The 16,099-nt window shown below is 38.1% G+C and overlaps 1 protein-coding gene across 6 annotated transcripts in view; it reads right to left on the bottom strand.

Annotated features, from left to right (window-relative positions):
* The window catches only part of Sytl3 (synaptotagmin like 3), a 78,499-nt gene that overhangs the window by 40,269 nt on the left and 22,131 nt on the right, over window positions 1–16,099 (bottom strand). For 5 of the 6 annotated variants that reach the window (XR_010041904.1, XM_063232960.1, XM_023564567.2 and 2 more), the window contains one exon: window positions 11,912–11,976. Coding sequence is in view for 3 of the 6 variants with exons in the window: in XM_063232960.1 (XP_063089030.1) it covers window positions 11,912–11,976 (65 nt within the window). In the remaining 3 variants the exon portion in view is untranslated. Of the gene's footprint in view, window positions 1–11,911; window positions 11,977–14,795; window positions 15,106–16,099 lie in introns of those variants that run through there. The other variant, XM_063232963.1, reaches the window with a different exon arrangement.

Genomic DNA, 16,099 nt, shown 5'->3' with positions numbered 1-16,099 from the left:
TTATAGGCCACACAGAACCCCAGAATCAGTCCAAATCCCGCTCCACTGTAAGACCCAAGGCAACTGCTTCCAGCGGTTTCAGAAGCGCGGCCCCCACCGCTGTGTCTTGCTGCCCACTGCGAATTCACTTGCTCTCCTCTTCGAATCCTCAGCTCTTCTAGCCAGGGGCCTCCTCCAAAACCAGCAAATTTTTTGTTACCATGCATTAAACTCAAGCACTGTGAGGAAACCAGCACAGAGGAAGAGTGGGCTCTCTGGTGTCCACCTCTCTGCCAGAGCCTGTGCACTAGGGACAAGATCCTATGTAGGAAAACATAACTTGTGGTTCCATGTGTGATTCAAAGAAACTACAGCAAGGTTACCTACGTGGAACTGAGCACATGTGCCCTTCAAAGATGGTTTCTGTCCACCCCTGGGAAGTTAGTCATAAGGGTTTTGTTAGAATGGCACATTTGTGCTATACATGCCAGGAAAAAAATTACAATAAACACAAACGTACTGTGAACAATACCACCTTGAATTGACACCCTTGTGCAGGGTGTACCTAGATAACTAAATGTGACAGTCCTGGCGTTGGCCTGAATATCCCCCAAATATTGGAGAAAGGTGAACAAAATCTGGGGTTGGAGTGAGTGATAAACAATTGCAGTGTGTTAGGGCTTATTTTTTAAATAGGGAAGATGAGGTCCCTAGAACAATAAAGTTTTAAACCAACCTTTAGCTTATGATCAAAATGGGAAAATGTCTCAAAATTTTCGATTTAAAAAAAATTAAATCATATAGGGTTACGCTATCCTATCACAAATGATTTTAGTGCTGGACACACACACTACTATGTGAGCTGACAGATATGTTCAATTGCTTCACTATTGTAATTCTTTTATTATCTGTATGTGTCCCCTAACACCATAAAAATAAGGTTTCGCATCATTTGAAGCTGGAATCCAGAGCCATTTCTAGGAATATGAGTCATTAGAGCAGTTTTGAGCTAAGATAGCACTGGGACCAAGCCACCATCTCAGGATTAAGAAGATAAAGTGCATTGCTATGAATCAGCACCTAATTCCTTCCACAAGGACAGAAATTAATAATGGTAGATTTATCACCTTATGGGCATAAAGTATTTCTCATCTCATGTCCCTCTGCCACCAACATTATTCTTGTACTTGGCTGCAGGAGAAAAAAAACTTTCCCTCTAAGGAAGCTGTCTACATTCCATCTGAGATTCTGGCTGGTTTCTATACTGATAATATTAACCAAAGCTGGACAGTAACTATCCCACTAAGAGCGATATAAGGTTGACAGTAACTGATCTGAGTGTGTTGGCCACCTGTTAACAGTAGAATACGAACTGCTTCTCAGCATGTTAGAATTTTTTCTTTCTTTTTTCATTTTTTAATTTTTTTTTAGAGTTTTTTCTTAAAAGTGAATGTGATTTTTAGGTGTTCTCTATATAGTGTGAATATGAATCTGTTAAACTGAATTCAGTTTGACCTAATGATTTCTTTACTCAGAGTAACTGCAAGCAGTTCCTGAGACTTATCTGAGGAATGCAGGAATAAAGGTACCCTTGACTCTAGAGGTTCCAGTCTTTCTTGAGGCATAGGGAGTTGTAAGTTCCTCTCCAAGGATCTCTGCTCTTACACTGAGCCCTGTTGTTTTCAGCTTTCAAATCCAGGATTAGTTTGTGCTATGAAAGAGGGTATGATCTTTGAAAGTCACAACAGAAACAGGACTTTGTCCTGTAGGGAGGTCTCAATCTGAAAAGAGTCAAACTGAACTAAACTAGGTTCCATATCCAGTTTATATTTATTATAGGTACTTTTTTTTTTTTTTTTGTCTTTTTCATTTTTATCGGTACCGGGGATCAAACTCATGACTGCCTGCTTGCAAGGCAGGTGCTTATGCCGCTGAGCTAAATCCTCAGCCCTATTATAGGTACTTTAGAGTTACAATGGTCACGGTAGGAAATTTTTTTTTTTTTTTGTACCAGGGATCGAACTCATAAATTTCTGCTTGCCAGACAGACACTTGTGCCATTGAGCTAAATCCCCGGCCCAGGAAACTTTAGTTCAAATTAAATTATTTATTTGCAGGGTACATTAGAAAATAAAGGATTAAAAATCTCACAAGAACAACAGGAAACAATTATGTGATTTGGGAAGAAAAAGGATAAAAGGGTGGGGGATGAGGAGCTTTTATTCCTGGGTGGTAGGATGGTCACTCACAGTATGCAGCTGGGCTATGCTGCACTCGGTTTCAAACGTAAAAGTTACCAGTAGAATTTACAAGTGCGGCTACTTCCTGGGAGGTTGTTTCACTAAGTGCATAAGGAAATTCAAACTGATAAGCATCATGAACTCCAGTTAGATTCAACCCAAAAGGTCCTCTCCAAGGCATTTTATTACTAAGCTGTCAAGGCAAAGACAGATGGGGAATTCTAAAAGCAGCAAGAGAAACACGTCAACTCACATATAAGGGAACTGCCACTAGATTAAATGCCACTTCCTCAGCAGAAAGCTTACAGGCCAGCAGAGAATGGTATGATATATTCGGAGTACTGATTGAAAGAAAAAAAACTCTGCCAGTCAAGAATACGATACCATAAAAACTATTCTTCAGGAATGAAAGAGAAGTAAATCTTTTCTCAGGTAAGCAAAAGCTGAGGGAATTCATCACCTCTAGGCTGGCCCTGAAGACACCTAGAAGACAAAGTACTGTAGGTACACAAACAAGAGATAGAAATCAAACCTTATCACTACAGAAATGCACCAAGCCACGAGGTTAACAGTAGGATAACAGGGTATAAACAACTGAGTACTGCTGGGCCACAAGGATAAACCTGAGTCATCGGTAGGGAAACGGATACACCTTGAGACTGTAATGATAAAAAGTAAAGCAGACACACAAGCTTAAACATCACATGGTTTATCTTGTATGAGAAACTCAACATATAAATAAAGTCCAAAAAAAGATAATAGGAAAAAAAAAGAGAAAAACAAGTTATCACAACCCAGCATAGACAATATGTCTAAAAGTGTACCTTGATTGAATTGTCTTATGTGTTTTATATGTTTTTTGGCCTAATTGTATAAATGTTAGTCTGTATGTATGATAAAACTAACTTTATAAGGACCTCAGATGATGAATGAATCTGATGTTGGCCAATAAAAGGTAGGGAGGGAATAATTGAGGTACATTATATACCTATACCAATTCCCCAAAATGAATGTAATCATTATATACTGTAAACATGTATGAATAAAAATTTTAAAAACAGGCAAACAGCCACAAAACAATTAACAAAATGAGAGAAATAGGAAGTTATCTATCAATAATAGCCGTACATGTAAACAGATTAAATTTCCCAACTAAAAAACAATTGCTTGGTTGAAAAGATTCTAAAAATACAAGATCCATTAATATGCTGCCTACAATGAATGTACTTCACTGGTAAAGATATTCAGCCTATAAGAACAAGAAAAAGATAGTCCATGCAAAGGGAACAAAAGCAAGCAGAAAGAGCTATATAAATATAAGACTTTAAGTCAAAAATTTTAAAGACAATTTATATACTATAAATTACATAAAGAAAAAGGATAAATGTAGCAAGAGGATATAGTAACTGTAAATATACATGCACCCAACATCAGATCACCCAAATACATAAAGTAAATGTTATAATATCTAATGGGAGAATTAGACTTCAGTAGACTGTTAGTTGGGGGATTTCAACTCCACTTTCACCAGTGAACACATCAGACTAGAAAAAAAAATCAAACCAGAAACATAGAACTTAAATGGCACTATAGATCAAATGCGTCTTACAGACATCTATAGGACATTTTATACAACAGCAGCAGAATGTGCATTGTTCTCATGAGTAAATGGAACATAAGCATGTGGTAGGCAAACAAGTCTCAACAATGTCTTTATTTTATTTTTTTATACACTTTTTTTTTCTTTTTATCGGTACCAGGGATCGAACTCATGACTGCATGCTTGCAAGGCAGGCACTTATGCCGCTGAGCTAAATCCCCAGCCCCTAACAAAGTTTTTAAAAATCAAAATCATATGTGTCTTCTCTGATCATAATACAATAAAATTAGAAACAAACAATTGAAATTTTAAAAATTGTATAAGTACATGGAAATTAATCTGCTCCAGGATGGTCAATGAGTCTGTAAAGAAATAAGAGAAATTAAAAAATTTCTTGAAACAAATTAAATTTGAAACAGAACATACCAAAACCTGTAAGATACAGGAAAAGTATCATGAAGCAAAGTTTTTAATAATAAATACATCAAAAATAAATAAATACATCAAAAAGTAGAAGCTGAGTGTGGTGGCACACACCTATAATCAAGGCCATTCAAGAGGCTAAAGCAGAAGGGTCGCAAGTTTGAGCCCAGCATAAGTAACTTAGCAAGACCTTGTCTCAAAATAAAAAGGGTTAGTGATAGAGCACTTTCCTAGCATGCACAAAGCCCTGGGTTCAATTCCCAATACTGTCCTCCCCAAAAGTGTAAGTTATAAATAAATGACCTAACAATGCAACTCAAGGATCTAGAAAAGCTAGAACAAACTAAACCTAAACTTGGAAGAAGGGAAAAAATAACAAAGATCAGAACAGAAATAAATGAAATTGAGACTAAAAGTAAAATAGGAAAGATGAAACAAAAAGTTAATCATTTGAAAAGATAAAATTGAAAAAGCTTTGCTTATACCAGAGAAAAAGATACAAATAAAATTACAGATGAAGGAGACATTGCCACCAATACCACAGAAATATAAAAGATTATAATCATGTATGTATATGCCATCATATTGGAAAACCTAGAAGAAACAGATTTCTGGACACATATAATCTGTCAAAACAGAGCCTTGAAAAAACACAGGTCCCAATAAGCAATGAAACTGAATCAGCAATAAAAAGTCTCCCAAAAAAAGAAAAGCCTGGGACCAGAGGATTTGCTGCTGTATTCCACAGATACCCTTTTAGGAGAATAAGCTTGTATAAAGTACAGACTCTACTTGTGACTAATGCAGTTTCAAGAATGAAGCCTGTAGGGTCCACTGTTGAACTGTGAGGCGTGGCGCACCGAGTGAAAGCAGACGTAAATAAAAGCAGGGCATTGGACCATGTCAGTTATGCATTGACTGAGACCTACTTATCCTCATTCACGAGGTCAAGTGCTTCCAGCCTACACCTCCAGTCTGATTCTGTCCTCAGAATCTCATGATCAAACTGCCAATAGCCAAGCTGCTCACTTCAGAAACTGAAAAACCCCTTCAGGAACTAAATCATATTTCAACCTGGAAGGGGAGGATAAAAGTTATTTTCCTTTATAGTCATCAGACACAGGAAGCACCCTAGTTGGTTATGGGTTATTGAAAGAATCATCCAGAGGCTATGTTGAGGCTCAGCTTTCCTAAAACATTGTATTTCTCCACTATTAACAGTAGAGTGAAAGTCCATCATTTATATGTTCCATCCAACCTCTTTTAAATTTGAAATGGTGTTAGAATTAGCATTGAAATTCTCTACTTTTAAGCTTGAATATGATTCAAAGCAGTAAAATCTCATGGTTGTAAAACAAAAAGCAAAACCATCACCACCAGAAGCAAAATATGTCCATTTACAGCAAGGAGCCAAAAGAGGGCACTATCTTTATGTGCTCGGCAGGTGCCAAACCAGTAAAGATGGATTCCTGCTTCAATTTTCTAGCTCTGAGTGATCTAGCAAACTCCCATCGTAATTGTTCACTGACTCGGTTTCTTTACCAGGGACTCTCTCAAACCCACAGTGCATAAACGAATTCCTTGGAGACCTGTTAAACACACCTTCTTCTGTCCCTACCCCAAATTCCACTATGACATTTCACTGAAGCAGAACTGTGTGCAGCCAGGAGCTCTGAACGTGACGGAATGTTCAGCTTTACCACTAGGCCAGAACTCACAGAAGCCTCATTAAAAACCCTGCCCAGATTGTCATGTGCTTGCGGTTGGAAGGGGTGAAAAAAAACAATATCAAGATGGCTAGGAGGAGTTCCCTAACAGACTTTTGAGAGCTCCTAAAGACTTGTTGAAAGCTCTCATGACAATCCAGATATTTGGATCATCCTGATGCAGCACAGATGGACCTCAGCTGCAGCATATAAGGAATTATTTTAAGACCATAGAGCTAAGTCTGTGAGGAAAAAATAAAAAGCCTTCAAGGAAAAAAAGAGTCTGCAGTCAGAAAAAATAAATGAATAAATAAATGAAAGACAAAGTATTTTTGTACCATCTCACTGTAAAATGAAGAACTAGAGCCTTTTGCCTATTGTTAACTCTTTTTAATGGTTGGTTAGTACAAGCAATTTCTATTATTCCTCACTGGATCATGACTTACATTTTGTCTACTTTCAGGAAAAATTTGGGAGTGTTATGAAGCAACACATGTCAAATAGGACAATTAAAAGAGAAATAAGGCATATAAAAAGGAAATTGGATGATGAGGGTATAATGATTCCTAAAATTACTTTAACTGAACATTAAATTTAGCACTGTTTTTCCAGATGCCAAAAAGGAAAGTATTTTGAATACATTTTCAAAAGTATTCCCTCAGGGGCTGGGGATTTAGTTCAGCGGCATAAGCGCCTGCCTTGCAAGCACTCAGTCATGAGTTCGATCCCTGGTACCGATTTAAAAAAAAAAAAAGTATTCCCTCAGGGCTAAGCCTTGGTAATGGGTGCTATTATTTATGATATCACCTTTTATTACCAAATCATTCTACCTAGCTCAACTGTCTCACCTCCAATCACTTATTCACAGCTCCCATCTTCAATGAATGCAAATTATGGGTAGGGCAGAGCCACTCAGAGTGGCAGGTGGAGGGGACAACATCACAAAGTAGCCTATGATCAGGTCTTCTTGCAGCACAGAGAACGGGAACAGTACCCTCAAATTGTGCAAATCAATAGCCCTGGGTTTTAAAACAGTGGGGCCTGACAGATTATGTCAGATCACTACCTGGAACACTGAGGACTGAGAAGAATTAAGTAAAAATTAGAAAATAACTGTGAATATTTAACTGATTGCAGGACAAAGAAAAGGTCCCTAGGCATAAAAGAGAAAGAGAGGAAGAGAGATAGAAAGGGAGGGAGAGAAGTACATAAGAGAAAACAGATTTGACTATAAACAAACTTCTGTATGTCAGAAACCATAAAATTTAAATACACTACAAACTGGGAAGATACATCTGTAGCTAACACCACTGACAAGAACTAATAGTGTTAACATACAAAGAACATCTATTAAAGTTCAAAAAAGTGGAAAATGTTCCATTTCATTAGTAATTAGATGAATTGAAATTAAAACAGAACATCATTTCATACCGTCAGTATGATTTTATCAACCTACCAAAGTTTTTTTAGTTTCTTTTTAGCGTAATTCACACAAATATTCAGTCATATCCATTCTGAAGGCAATATTCCTAACCACCATCCTGCCACTCTTTTTAGAAATACTTAGAGAAATGCTAAAGAGTTACCTACAAGGTTGTCAACTGCAGTGTTATTTATTACTTTAACATTATAAAATCTCCAGATAGTAACAAGAAATTGGAAATGCCCTAATCATCAAACAATCACAAGTTGGCTAAACAAATGATGATTGTTTCTAATGTTGGAATTAGATGAAGGATCAGAAATCACACAGATACAGAAAATAATCTTTATAAATTATTACATAAAGAAACATCAAGATAAAATTATAAACTTGATTCCATTTGCATAAATATACTGGCCTTAACACTTATGAAGTTGCCTCTATTGGATAATTTTTTAAACCTACAAAAATTTTTTATGGTTCAACCTTTTTAAAAATGTGTGTATAATATATATGTAAAAATACACACTTATACATACCCACAACATGGGCATTTCTGTTTTTTTAGGAGTGCAACAAAATGTTAACAATTGCTCTCTGAAGGAGGTTGTGTTAACATTGACTTTGTGGCTTTTTAAAATTTCTTTGAACTACATCCTCAGCCCCATTTTCTATTTTTTAAATGAATATATATTACATTTATGTTCAAAACAAAATCACAAATATAATTTGAAATCATGCTTCAAAGACAGAATGAGGGCTGAGAGGAGAGAAGGCAGCTCGTGTACTCAGCTGGAAGAAGGTAAATGAATGTGTCCTTTCTGGACAGAAATGTGACAAAACATATCAAAAGCCATGCAGATGTTCACACATTTTACTGGCCATTCTTGTAAGAATCTATCCTAAAAAAAATAAAGAGCTGCCAAAATGCACACATGTTTATTACAAAGTTACCTATATTATGAAAAATCAAATGACATAGTAACTGATAATAAGGGATTCATTAAATAAATTGTACTGACTGAATATAGAGTCATCCACATTTCATAGAGTCATCAGTGTGTTTTGGAAGAAATTGTAATCATAGGAAAATGTTTACACTAAGTTGAATTTTGAAAGATAAAACTATGCATAGGATGTGGGTGGCGTTCAGCAGTAGAGAACATGCTTACACACAGGGCTTTCAGTTCAGTCTTAGCACCAGAAAAACAAAATTGCATAGAAGCTGATCATAAATACATTCACAAATTGATGAGTCTACAGACATGCCCATGATTACCTAGGAAAAAGATGGGAATTTGTATGGCCTTTTGTATTTGGTTCTGTGTCCCATACACATAACACAGGTCCTACAAAGAGCCATGCAGATATCCTGCAGAGTGCAATTACTTCTAGCATCAGAAAATAAAAACCTTCTTTTGAAAGAGAAGAGCAAGCTCTTCTCTGCAGACCAGCAGATGTCTGCTTCTGCCGTTACCTTCTCTGTGACCCCTCACTGCTCCTGTTTGCTCTTTCAGCCCCCCAACAGTATCTGCTTAATTAACCCCTGAATTCAGCGCTCACTGTTTAATTGCCACATGGTTTCTATTTTCCTAACTAGACCGTAACTGTCACAGCGCACAGATTTAATTGCACCTGCCCATTGTTGTTCCAGGTTCTTCTTTAGCAGCACAGACAGGAAGGAGGAAGGTGGATCCCTGCCAACCCATGTGAGCCTCGCAAGCCTTCAGCAGATGAGCCTCGTTTCCTTTCCTGAGCTGCCTGCTGCAAACTCCATCTCCAGCAGGTCTGCCTCAAAAAACTACTTGTGTTGCCCTGCCTGGCAGTTTTCTGCACCTCTCTGTGCCTCTTGAACCCCACACCACTGAAATAGGCCAGAAAGAACATGTAACATCACAGCATTTGAGGAAGCAGGAGAGAACAAATTTGGGGTTTTTCTGTTTAGTGGTGTTTGTTTTATAAGTTGGCAGAAATAACAAAAAATATAATTTGTGCTTCAATTGACAATCTTTAAGTTTTTCTTTCTTTTCTTCTTCACTATGATTATTAGCAGTCCTGGGAATTGAACCTGGGACCTTCACACTGAGTCACATCCCCAGGCCTTTTTATTTTATTTTTAAACAGCTACTTGATCAATTGCTGGGCTTGAACTTGCAATCCTCCTGCCTCAGTCTCCCAGAGTGATGGGATTATAGCCATTCACCACCATGCCTGGCTTCTTTCCTAATTGATGTTTTATTTCTTGTAGAAAGTTGCCAGGCAAGAAAGGAACCCTAGAAAGTCAGTTTTATCTCTTTCCACCTCCCCCTTTTAGCTCAGCAAGTCACCATGGTAACCTACATCTCCCACTCCATCAGAAGAGGAAGAGGAAGAGGTGCTAAAAAGATAACGGTGTATATACACATGTATGCACAAACTCACCCACACCCAATCTCACACACACACACACACCATGTGGGCACACACACACAGGCACACATTCATGCCCATGTGCGTATGTGTGTCTGGGACTGAACATCAATTCATGTATCTGACATAATGATGTGATAATGTCTAAAACATTTTCAAGATGTCTTGGTATTGAGAAGTTACAAATTTTAGTAACTACAGTCTTATTTCTGAACTAGAAATGTGGGAAAGGGGGAGGGGAGAAGGGGAGGGAGAAGAGGACAGAAACGGAGGGGGGTCAGAGAGACACAGAGACTCAGAGAATACGAGAATATATCTCCCACTTGATAAGGGCTCTAGATCCCCAACAAAGAAAATAGTTTGGAAAAATGAAACAAATCGATAATTATATATAATTGTAATAATAATTTGCCTCAATTACACATTCTAAAAGTTAGTGGGGAGGGCAATTTTTAAGGCAGAAATTAGTATTCAGGGGACAAACACATTTTAGCTACACAATGAGTAGTGTGTGGCTGTCCAGAAGGCTTCAGCATATTAACATGCACACATGGCCTGGGTATCAAAATGTAGGGCACAGGATTAGGAAAGCACCTAACAAAGCTACTTAGAGTAGGGGAGGGATAAAACACTGGCTTTGATGAAGGTGGACATAATTGCCCCTTCTGTTGTCTGACCATTTTCTCTTCCTTCAGATCTCCAGTGAACTCTGCAGGAGCATCATTTTTTTCTTGTGTAAGGAGGGTGAAGAATACAATCTAGGAGAGAATTTAATACTTCCTGAACTTGTACCTCAGGCACCAGAGCCATTTATAAAAGCTGAGTATCAGTGCTCAGATGAATGACTTTTTTTGCTGCCAACAGATCTGGAGATGGCTTATTTCTCTATCTCAGACTCATTTTTCCTAGAAAATGTGTTTCAAGTTACTCTATACTCTCTAGGTTGGTCTAAGGCCCTACCATCATGGTCACGGAAGAGTGGATTGTGATGACATATGTGTCCACCTTTGTTTGGCTCTTGATCATGCTCAGTTCTATGACCAAAGCACTACTGATTCCCTGCATGGTTTTGTTTTAGCTACTGATTACACAGTCACATCATACTCTGCAAGTACTTCATTATAGAACCTTCACGGTATCCAGATCAAAAGCACACTCCCACTCATAGTCATCATGTGCTCACCATGGAGCCATCCGTATCTGCTCTCTTTTAGTACTATTCATTCCCTGTGGTCTTCAGGTTTAATTATTTTGCTGAAGATCAAGAACAAAGTATTGAGATTGATGCTATGAGGCAATGAGCTTTTTAAAAGCACTTTCTGCTTATGGAATGAAATAGAAGCATGTGGATAATTCTGTAATAAAAGGCACTTTGCAATAATTAAGGGAGAAATGTTCAACTGGGAAGCTGCTGGTGTTCTAGAGAAAACGGATCACTCCTAGAAGCAAGAGATCAGGGAAATTTCATGGAGCAGAAGCCTTCGGTGGTCAGCTCAAAGGTGGAAACGAAAGTGGAAAGGGAAAAGACAGAAGAAAGAATGGTGTGAGCTAAGGAACAGAAGGAGCTAAGCTCAAGTAAGAAAAATAGGAGGACCCGACACCGGGGCCTGTATACTATTAAAAAGGAATCACGGAGGCTGTTGTTCCTGTAGTAGACCCTAACAGACCAGACCAAAATAAAATGGAGTCACTTATGTATGCTAAGCACCACATAATCAAACTGAAACTCTAAAGAAGCAGATACCTATCTGCAAATCCCCAAATAAACCATTTTACCCCAAAACAAAAGATTCCCGTCTACATGAATCCATATACAAAGGACATTTGCTTTAATCCTTACAAAATAGTAACTTGAAATAAGCTATTAGCCAATCAGCTTAGTGTTCTGTCTCCTGTCCCCATCTAATAAACCCCACTGAGCTTCTATCACAAGCTCTCATTTTGTTTTGTAGTGAAGGCTGCCTGACTTGTGAGCTGTTAAAAAGTTGTTAGATCCATAAGAAAATTATTGTTATTTTGTCTTTTGACAATTCTAAACCCATAGTTTTTTCATAATTAAAGTCTTATCACCAAATATTTTAAAGCTAGGAATGAGTGAGTTTAGTTGAATGAACATTCCAAGACTTTTTACCTTCAGTTGGAAATTTCTTGGCTCGTTCCTCAAAGAACCATTCTCCAGTTTTTGTTTTCACATTTCTGAAAAGCAAGCAGAAAGGAAGCCTCAGACAGTAGACATGAATAGTGCTATTTTGGGCTAATAAGAAGTAGAGAGATTATATCACAAATATTAATTTTATGAGAGACAAAATATGTCACTTTATAGATTTCTTTTAGAGGTTGAATGACTTGACTGGTTTGCAACAACACTGTCCTGTTCTGTTTTACCCAACATGTGAAATACACATGGGAGATACATATACTTGTGCCCAATATATACCAAGTACTTAGTATTTTTTGAAAAAATACAAAAAGCAAAATAAATCTGCCATTAAAATTATCCATTTAGGGGCTGGGGATTTAGCTCAGCGGCATAAGCACCTGCCTTGCAAGCAGGCAGTCGTGAATTCAATCCCCGGTACCGATAAAAAGAAAAAATCCAAAAAAATTATCCATTTACCATGTTAATGGTGGAAGCAAAGGTATGAAAGATACACTCCAGAAAAACTTCAGTGCTCTTCATTTGACCAAGAGAAAGTTCATCTTCAAGATAATGTTGGTTTACATTTACTGGGAAATTTACCAAAAGCTATCAGAGTAGATAACCTCCTCCGGGAATATGGGACCACGTGCCTTAATGGAGGTCTGGAACCAGAGACCAAGTGAACCCTTGAGGCCTGAGGAAATGACCTCTGTCAGGGCCCAGGATGGCACCTCCTAGCATTTCACATGCACAACAGAGTACCTCACATGCTAACTTCTTGAAACTGAAGTTCCAAAGTATGTTTTATTCTGACCATTTGCAAATTTTTAGAGAAACTTTATTTCATTCAAGAAATCTCAAAAGTGATGGAATTGTTAATTTCTTTTTAAGATGTAAAAGAGTAAATATAGAGGTGTAATAAACAGTTTACACCCTTAGTGTAATACTATGCCACATGGGCTGCAAATGTAGCTCTGTGCTAGCCTGTGTGCTTAGCATGCACTAGGCCTTGGGTTTGATCTCTTGTATGGCAAAAGAGTAAAGATGAATGTGCAACAAAACGTGTCAATTCTTGGCTATGCAAGTTTAAGGAAAAAAAATAAATTTCAATTTGTGGCAAGTTCTCTTCTACAAGCCATTTACTGAAATAAGTTTTCCATTAGGTTTTTAGGCTCTACATGAATTCAAGTAGACTGTAAGTTAATGCTTGAGAATGCCATTAATGTAAATAAAATCACAAACATGCCAATCCATCTTTTTAAAAAATCCTATCTTTTTCTTTGGAGTAACAGTAATTTTCAGATACCTACCACTTTCTCGTCTTCATTTGGTTAGAAACAATTATTCTCTGATGAGTACATGAATGATTATTACCAATGTGTAGTTACCAAAACAAAGAGACATATGGTACATAGAACATTTAAGAATTTTATGCCAGAATTTTGATAATCAGTACTACTATTCTGAGCCAGAAATACATAAAGTAATTATGGTATGACCCTAGAGGTAGATGTAAAAGACTGTATCCAGTGAGGTACATGCCTGTAATCCTAGCACTCAGAGGGTTGAGGCAAGAGAGTCAATTCAAGGTCAGCCTGGGCTACACAGGGAGTTCAGGGCTACCTGAACTACATAGCAAGACCCTGTATCAAAAATGAAAACAAAAATATTGTATCCTTAAAGTCAGAAACTTGAATATTTAATCTACTAAACACATTAAGGTAATCAGGCCTCAGGACTTTCCCCAGCACTTAAAGGCAAAGAGAACATTAAAAATCAGGGAAGGATGAGGCTGGTGGTAAAACTCACTCTTAGCAGGAAAGAGACCCTGAGTTTAATGCCCAGCAGCAAAGTAGGAAGGGTTAGAGATTAATACAGTAAATAGTAAAGTCCCTCTCTTTTGAGGTGCCATGCCTACAGCACACCAAATAACAGACAGATCTAACAGGAGAGACGTAGACCAGAAAAAGAAGACATTAGGGCTGGGGATATAGCTCAGTGATATAAGCACCTGCCCAGCAAGTGCAAGATCTTGAGTTCAATTCCCAGTACCAAAAAAAAAAAAAAAAAAAAAGAAGAAGAAAAAGAAAAGAAAAGGAAAAAAAGAATAGAAGGCCTTTAGTTGACAAGTCTCCATTATGTCCTCAAATTTTTTTCTGGTGCCAGATACACATTTGAACTAATCTACATGACATAAACTGACACAGTCAGAAACCACCATAGTGACAAAGGACAGACTAACTCCTGGCCCCTTAACCAGTTATTCGTTAAAAGATGATTTATGTTTTCTCCCAAGATAGGGACTTAAAAAGTGGTTTTTGCTAAGAACTATGATTTCATTTGTGCCTACAAATACCCAATAGATAACTAAGCGTAGAACAAAGCTTGATCTTCATTTTGTAAAACTCTGGGTCAAAGCCTTCTCAATATAGGCACGCTAGCAATTTAGGGAATGTCAGTCTAAAAGTTGACAAAACAAGGTTTATTAAATTTATTAAATTTACTTAATTTATTTAATTCCCTTTAAGACCATGGATACCAAGACACAAGATTTACAAAGACATTCAGGTGACTCCCAGAATTTCCAGTCCCCTAAATCTAAGGTCACTTTGGACTCCAGCAGAGCCTCAGATGACTGAAATTGTCCCTCAAGTCATGAGGATTCTTCCCTGGGAACAGAATTGCCACACATAACACAAGATTCAACCTGAGCCAGGAGCCAGGACGGAGATAATGATTCACCAGACGCTGGCCACTTTGGCTAATCCTTAAAAGCTGAAGTTCTGCTTTCCTGATGGGGGGACCTTCTACTCCCTCCACCAGAGTGTGCCCCTCCAATTACTCAAGCTCCAATCCTTTATCTATTTGCTCTTACCTCCTTTGTTAAGGACCAGCTTGACACTTGTCAGCTCCTCCAGTTAAAGTCACTTACCATCTTCTCTTGATTTTCAACTAAAACTTTTTTCCTGAAGATTCAGGGTTTAGTTTTAATTTCCATCATTAGTAAAAGCAAGAACCCACGCTAGCCAGTGGACCCTCTCACTCTCCGGCCCATTACCCACGTGACCAATCCCCTCCTATCTGAGCCCCTTCTGTATTCAATTCAGGCCCAGAAACAGGCCCACAATGACAAATAAACACACACACAGATGCACAAGTGTGAAAGATGGCAGTACAGGAAAAGGGGTGAAGGGGCACACCCAAGCAACCACCACTGCAAACACCTACAAGTGAAAGAAGCTCCCACTGATTTCAGAAGCAAATAAATAAAAGCACCAGTCACGAGTGGCAATTATCTAATTAATCACCTGATCATCTCAACTCAGCTGAGTCTTTGTGAAGTTCGAACAGGGACTAATTTGGCACACAGATTTGGGTACAGACAAGGGTCTGTTGAGTTTATCTGTGACTAAAGAATGGGAGCATGAAAATACAAGTATCCCAAACCACATGCAGACCACTGCTTTTTGCACTAGAGGCAGTTTCCTTCAAATGCTACATTTGAGCTAGGTCTCTCTCCTCTTTGTGTATAATCAGCTGTTACATAAGCCAATTATTCCAAGACACCTTTTATAACAACTCCCAGATTACATCAAATCTCAGGCTTTAAAAAGAGGACTGTTTGTCTTACTGTTGCCAACAGAAGCAAACAGATTCTGCAGTGTCTGCCCTCCATAGAGTCAACACGGGATAGCATGACTCACAGTAACCAAAGGAAGCATCTAGCACTTCTTCCTAGATGATTAGATCACAATCAGGTTTGAAAGTTCCTCGGAGCACTTGATAAGCTCAGCAGTAGATGAAAGCTTTTAAGTTTCTCAAACCGTGACTTGCTTCCCTAAAACTTTCTCAGTCAACTTATAAATGTACCTCAAAAAGCAAAAGTGTGAGAGCAGAAGATGGGGAGTCAGGAGACCTGCCCTGTCCCTGACCTACCCGCTAAGGCAGCCCCTTGCAGAAGGATCACTGGAATTACAAATCCATCTGAGGCCCCCACCCCACCCCATGCACAGACAGCGCTGTAGAAGATCCTGATGCCTTCGGCATCAATGATCACATCTTCAGCTCTGCTAATACTGCCATCTCATTAGCAAAAGAAAAGGCATTATTGAATAGCACTTTGCAAATTCTCACATACAAATATTCAATAAAGTAAATGAAGAACCCTAACAATATTTT

The sequence above is a fragment of the Cavia porcellus genome, unplaced genomic scaffold (assembly GCF_034190915.1).
Source record: "Cavia porcellus strain 051 isolate PalLab524CR breed Dunkin Hartley unplaced genomic scaffold, mCavPor4.1 scaffold_22, whole genome shotgun sequence".
In the NCBI taxonomy this organism is placed as follows: Eukaryota; Metazoa; Chordata; class Mammalia; order Rodentia; family Caviidae; genus Cavia; species Cavia porcellus.
Note: the sequence above shows the minus strand (reverse complement) of the source record. Positions and strands in the feature narration are given on the sequence as shown.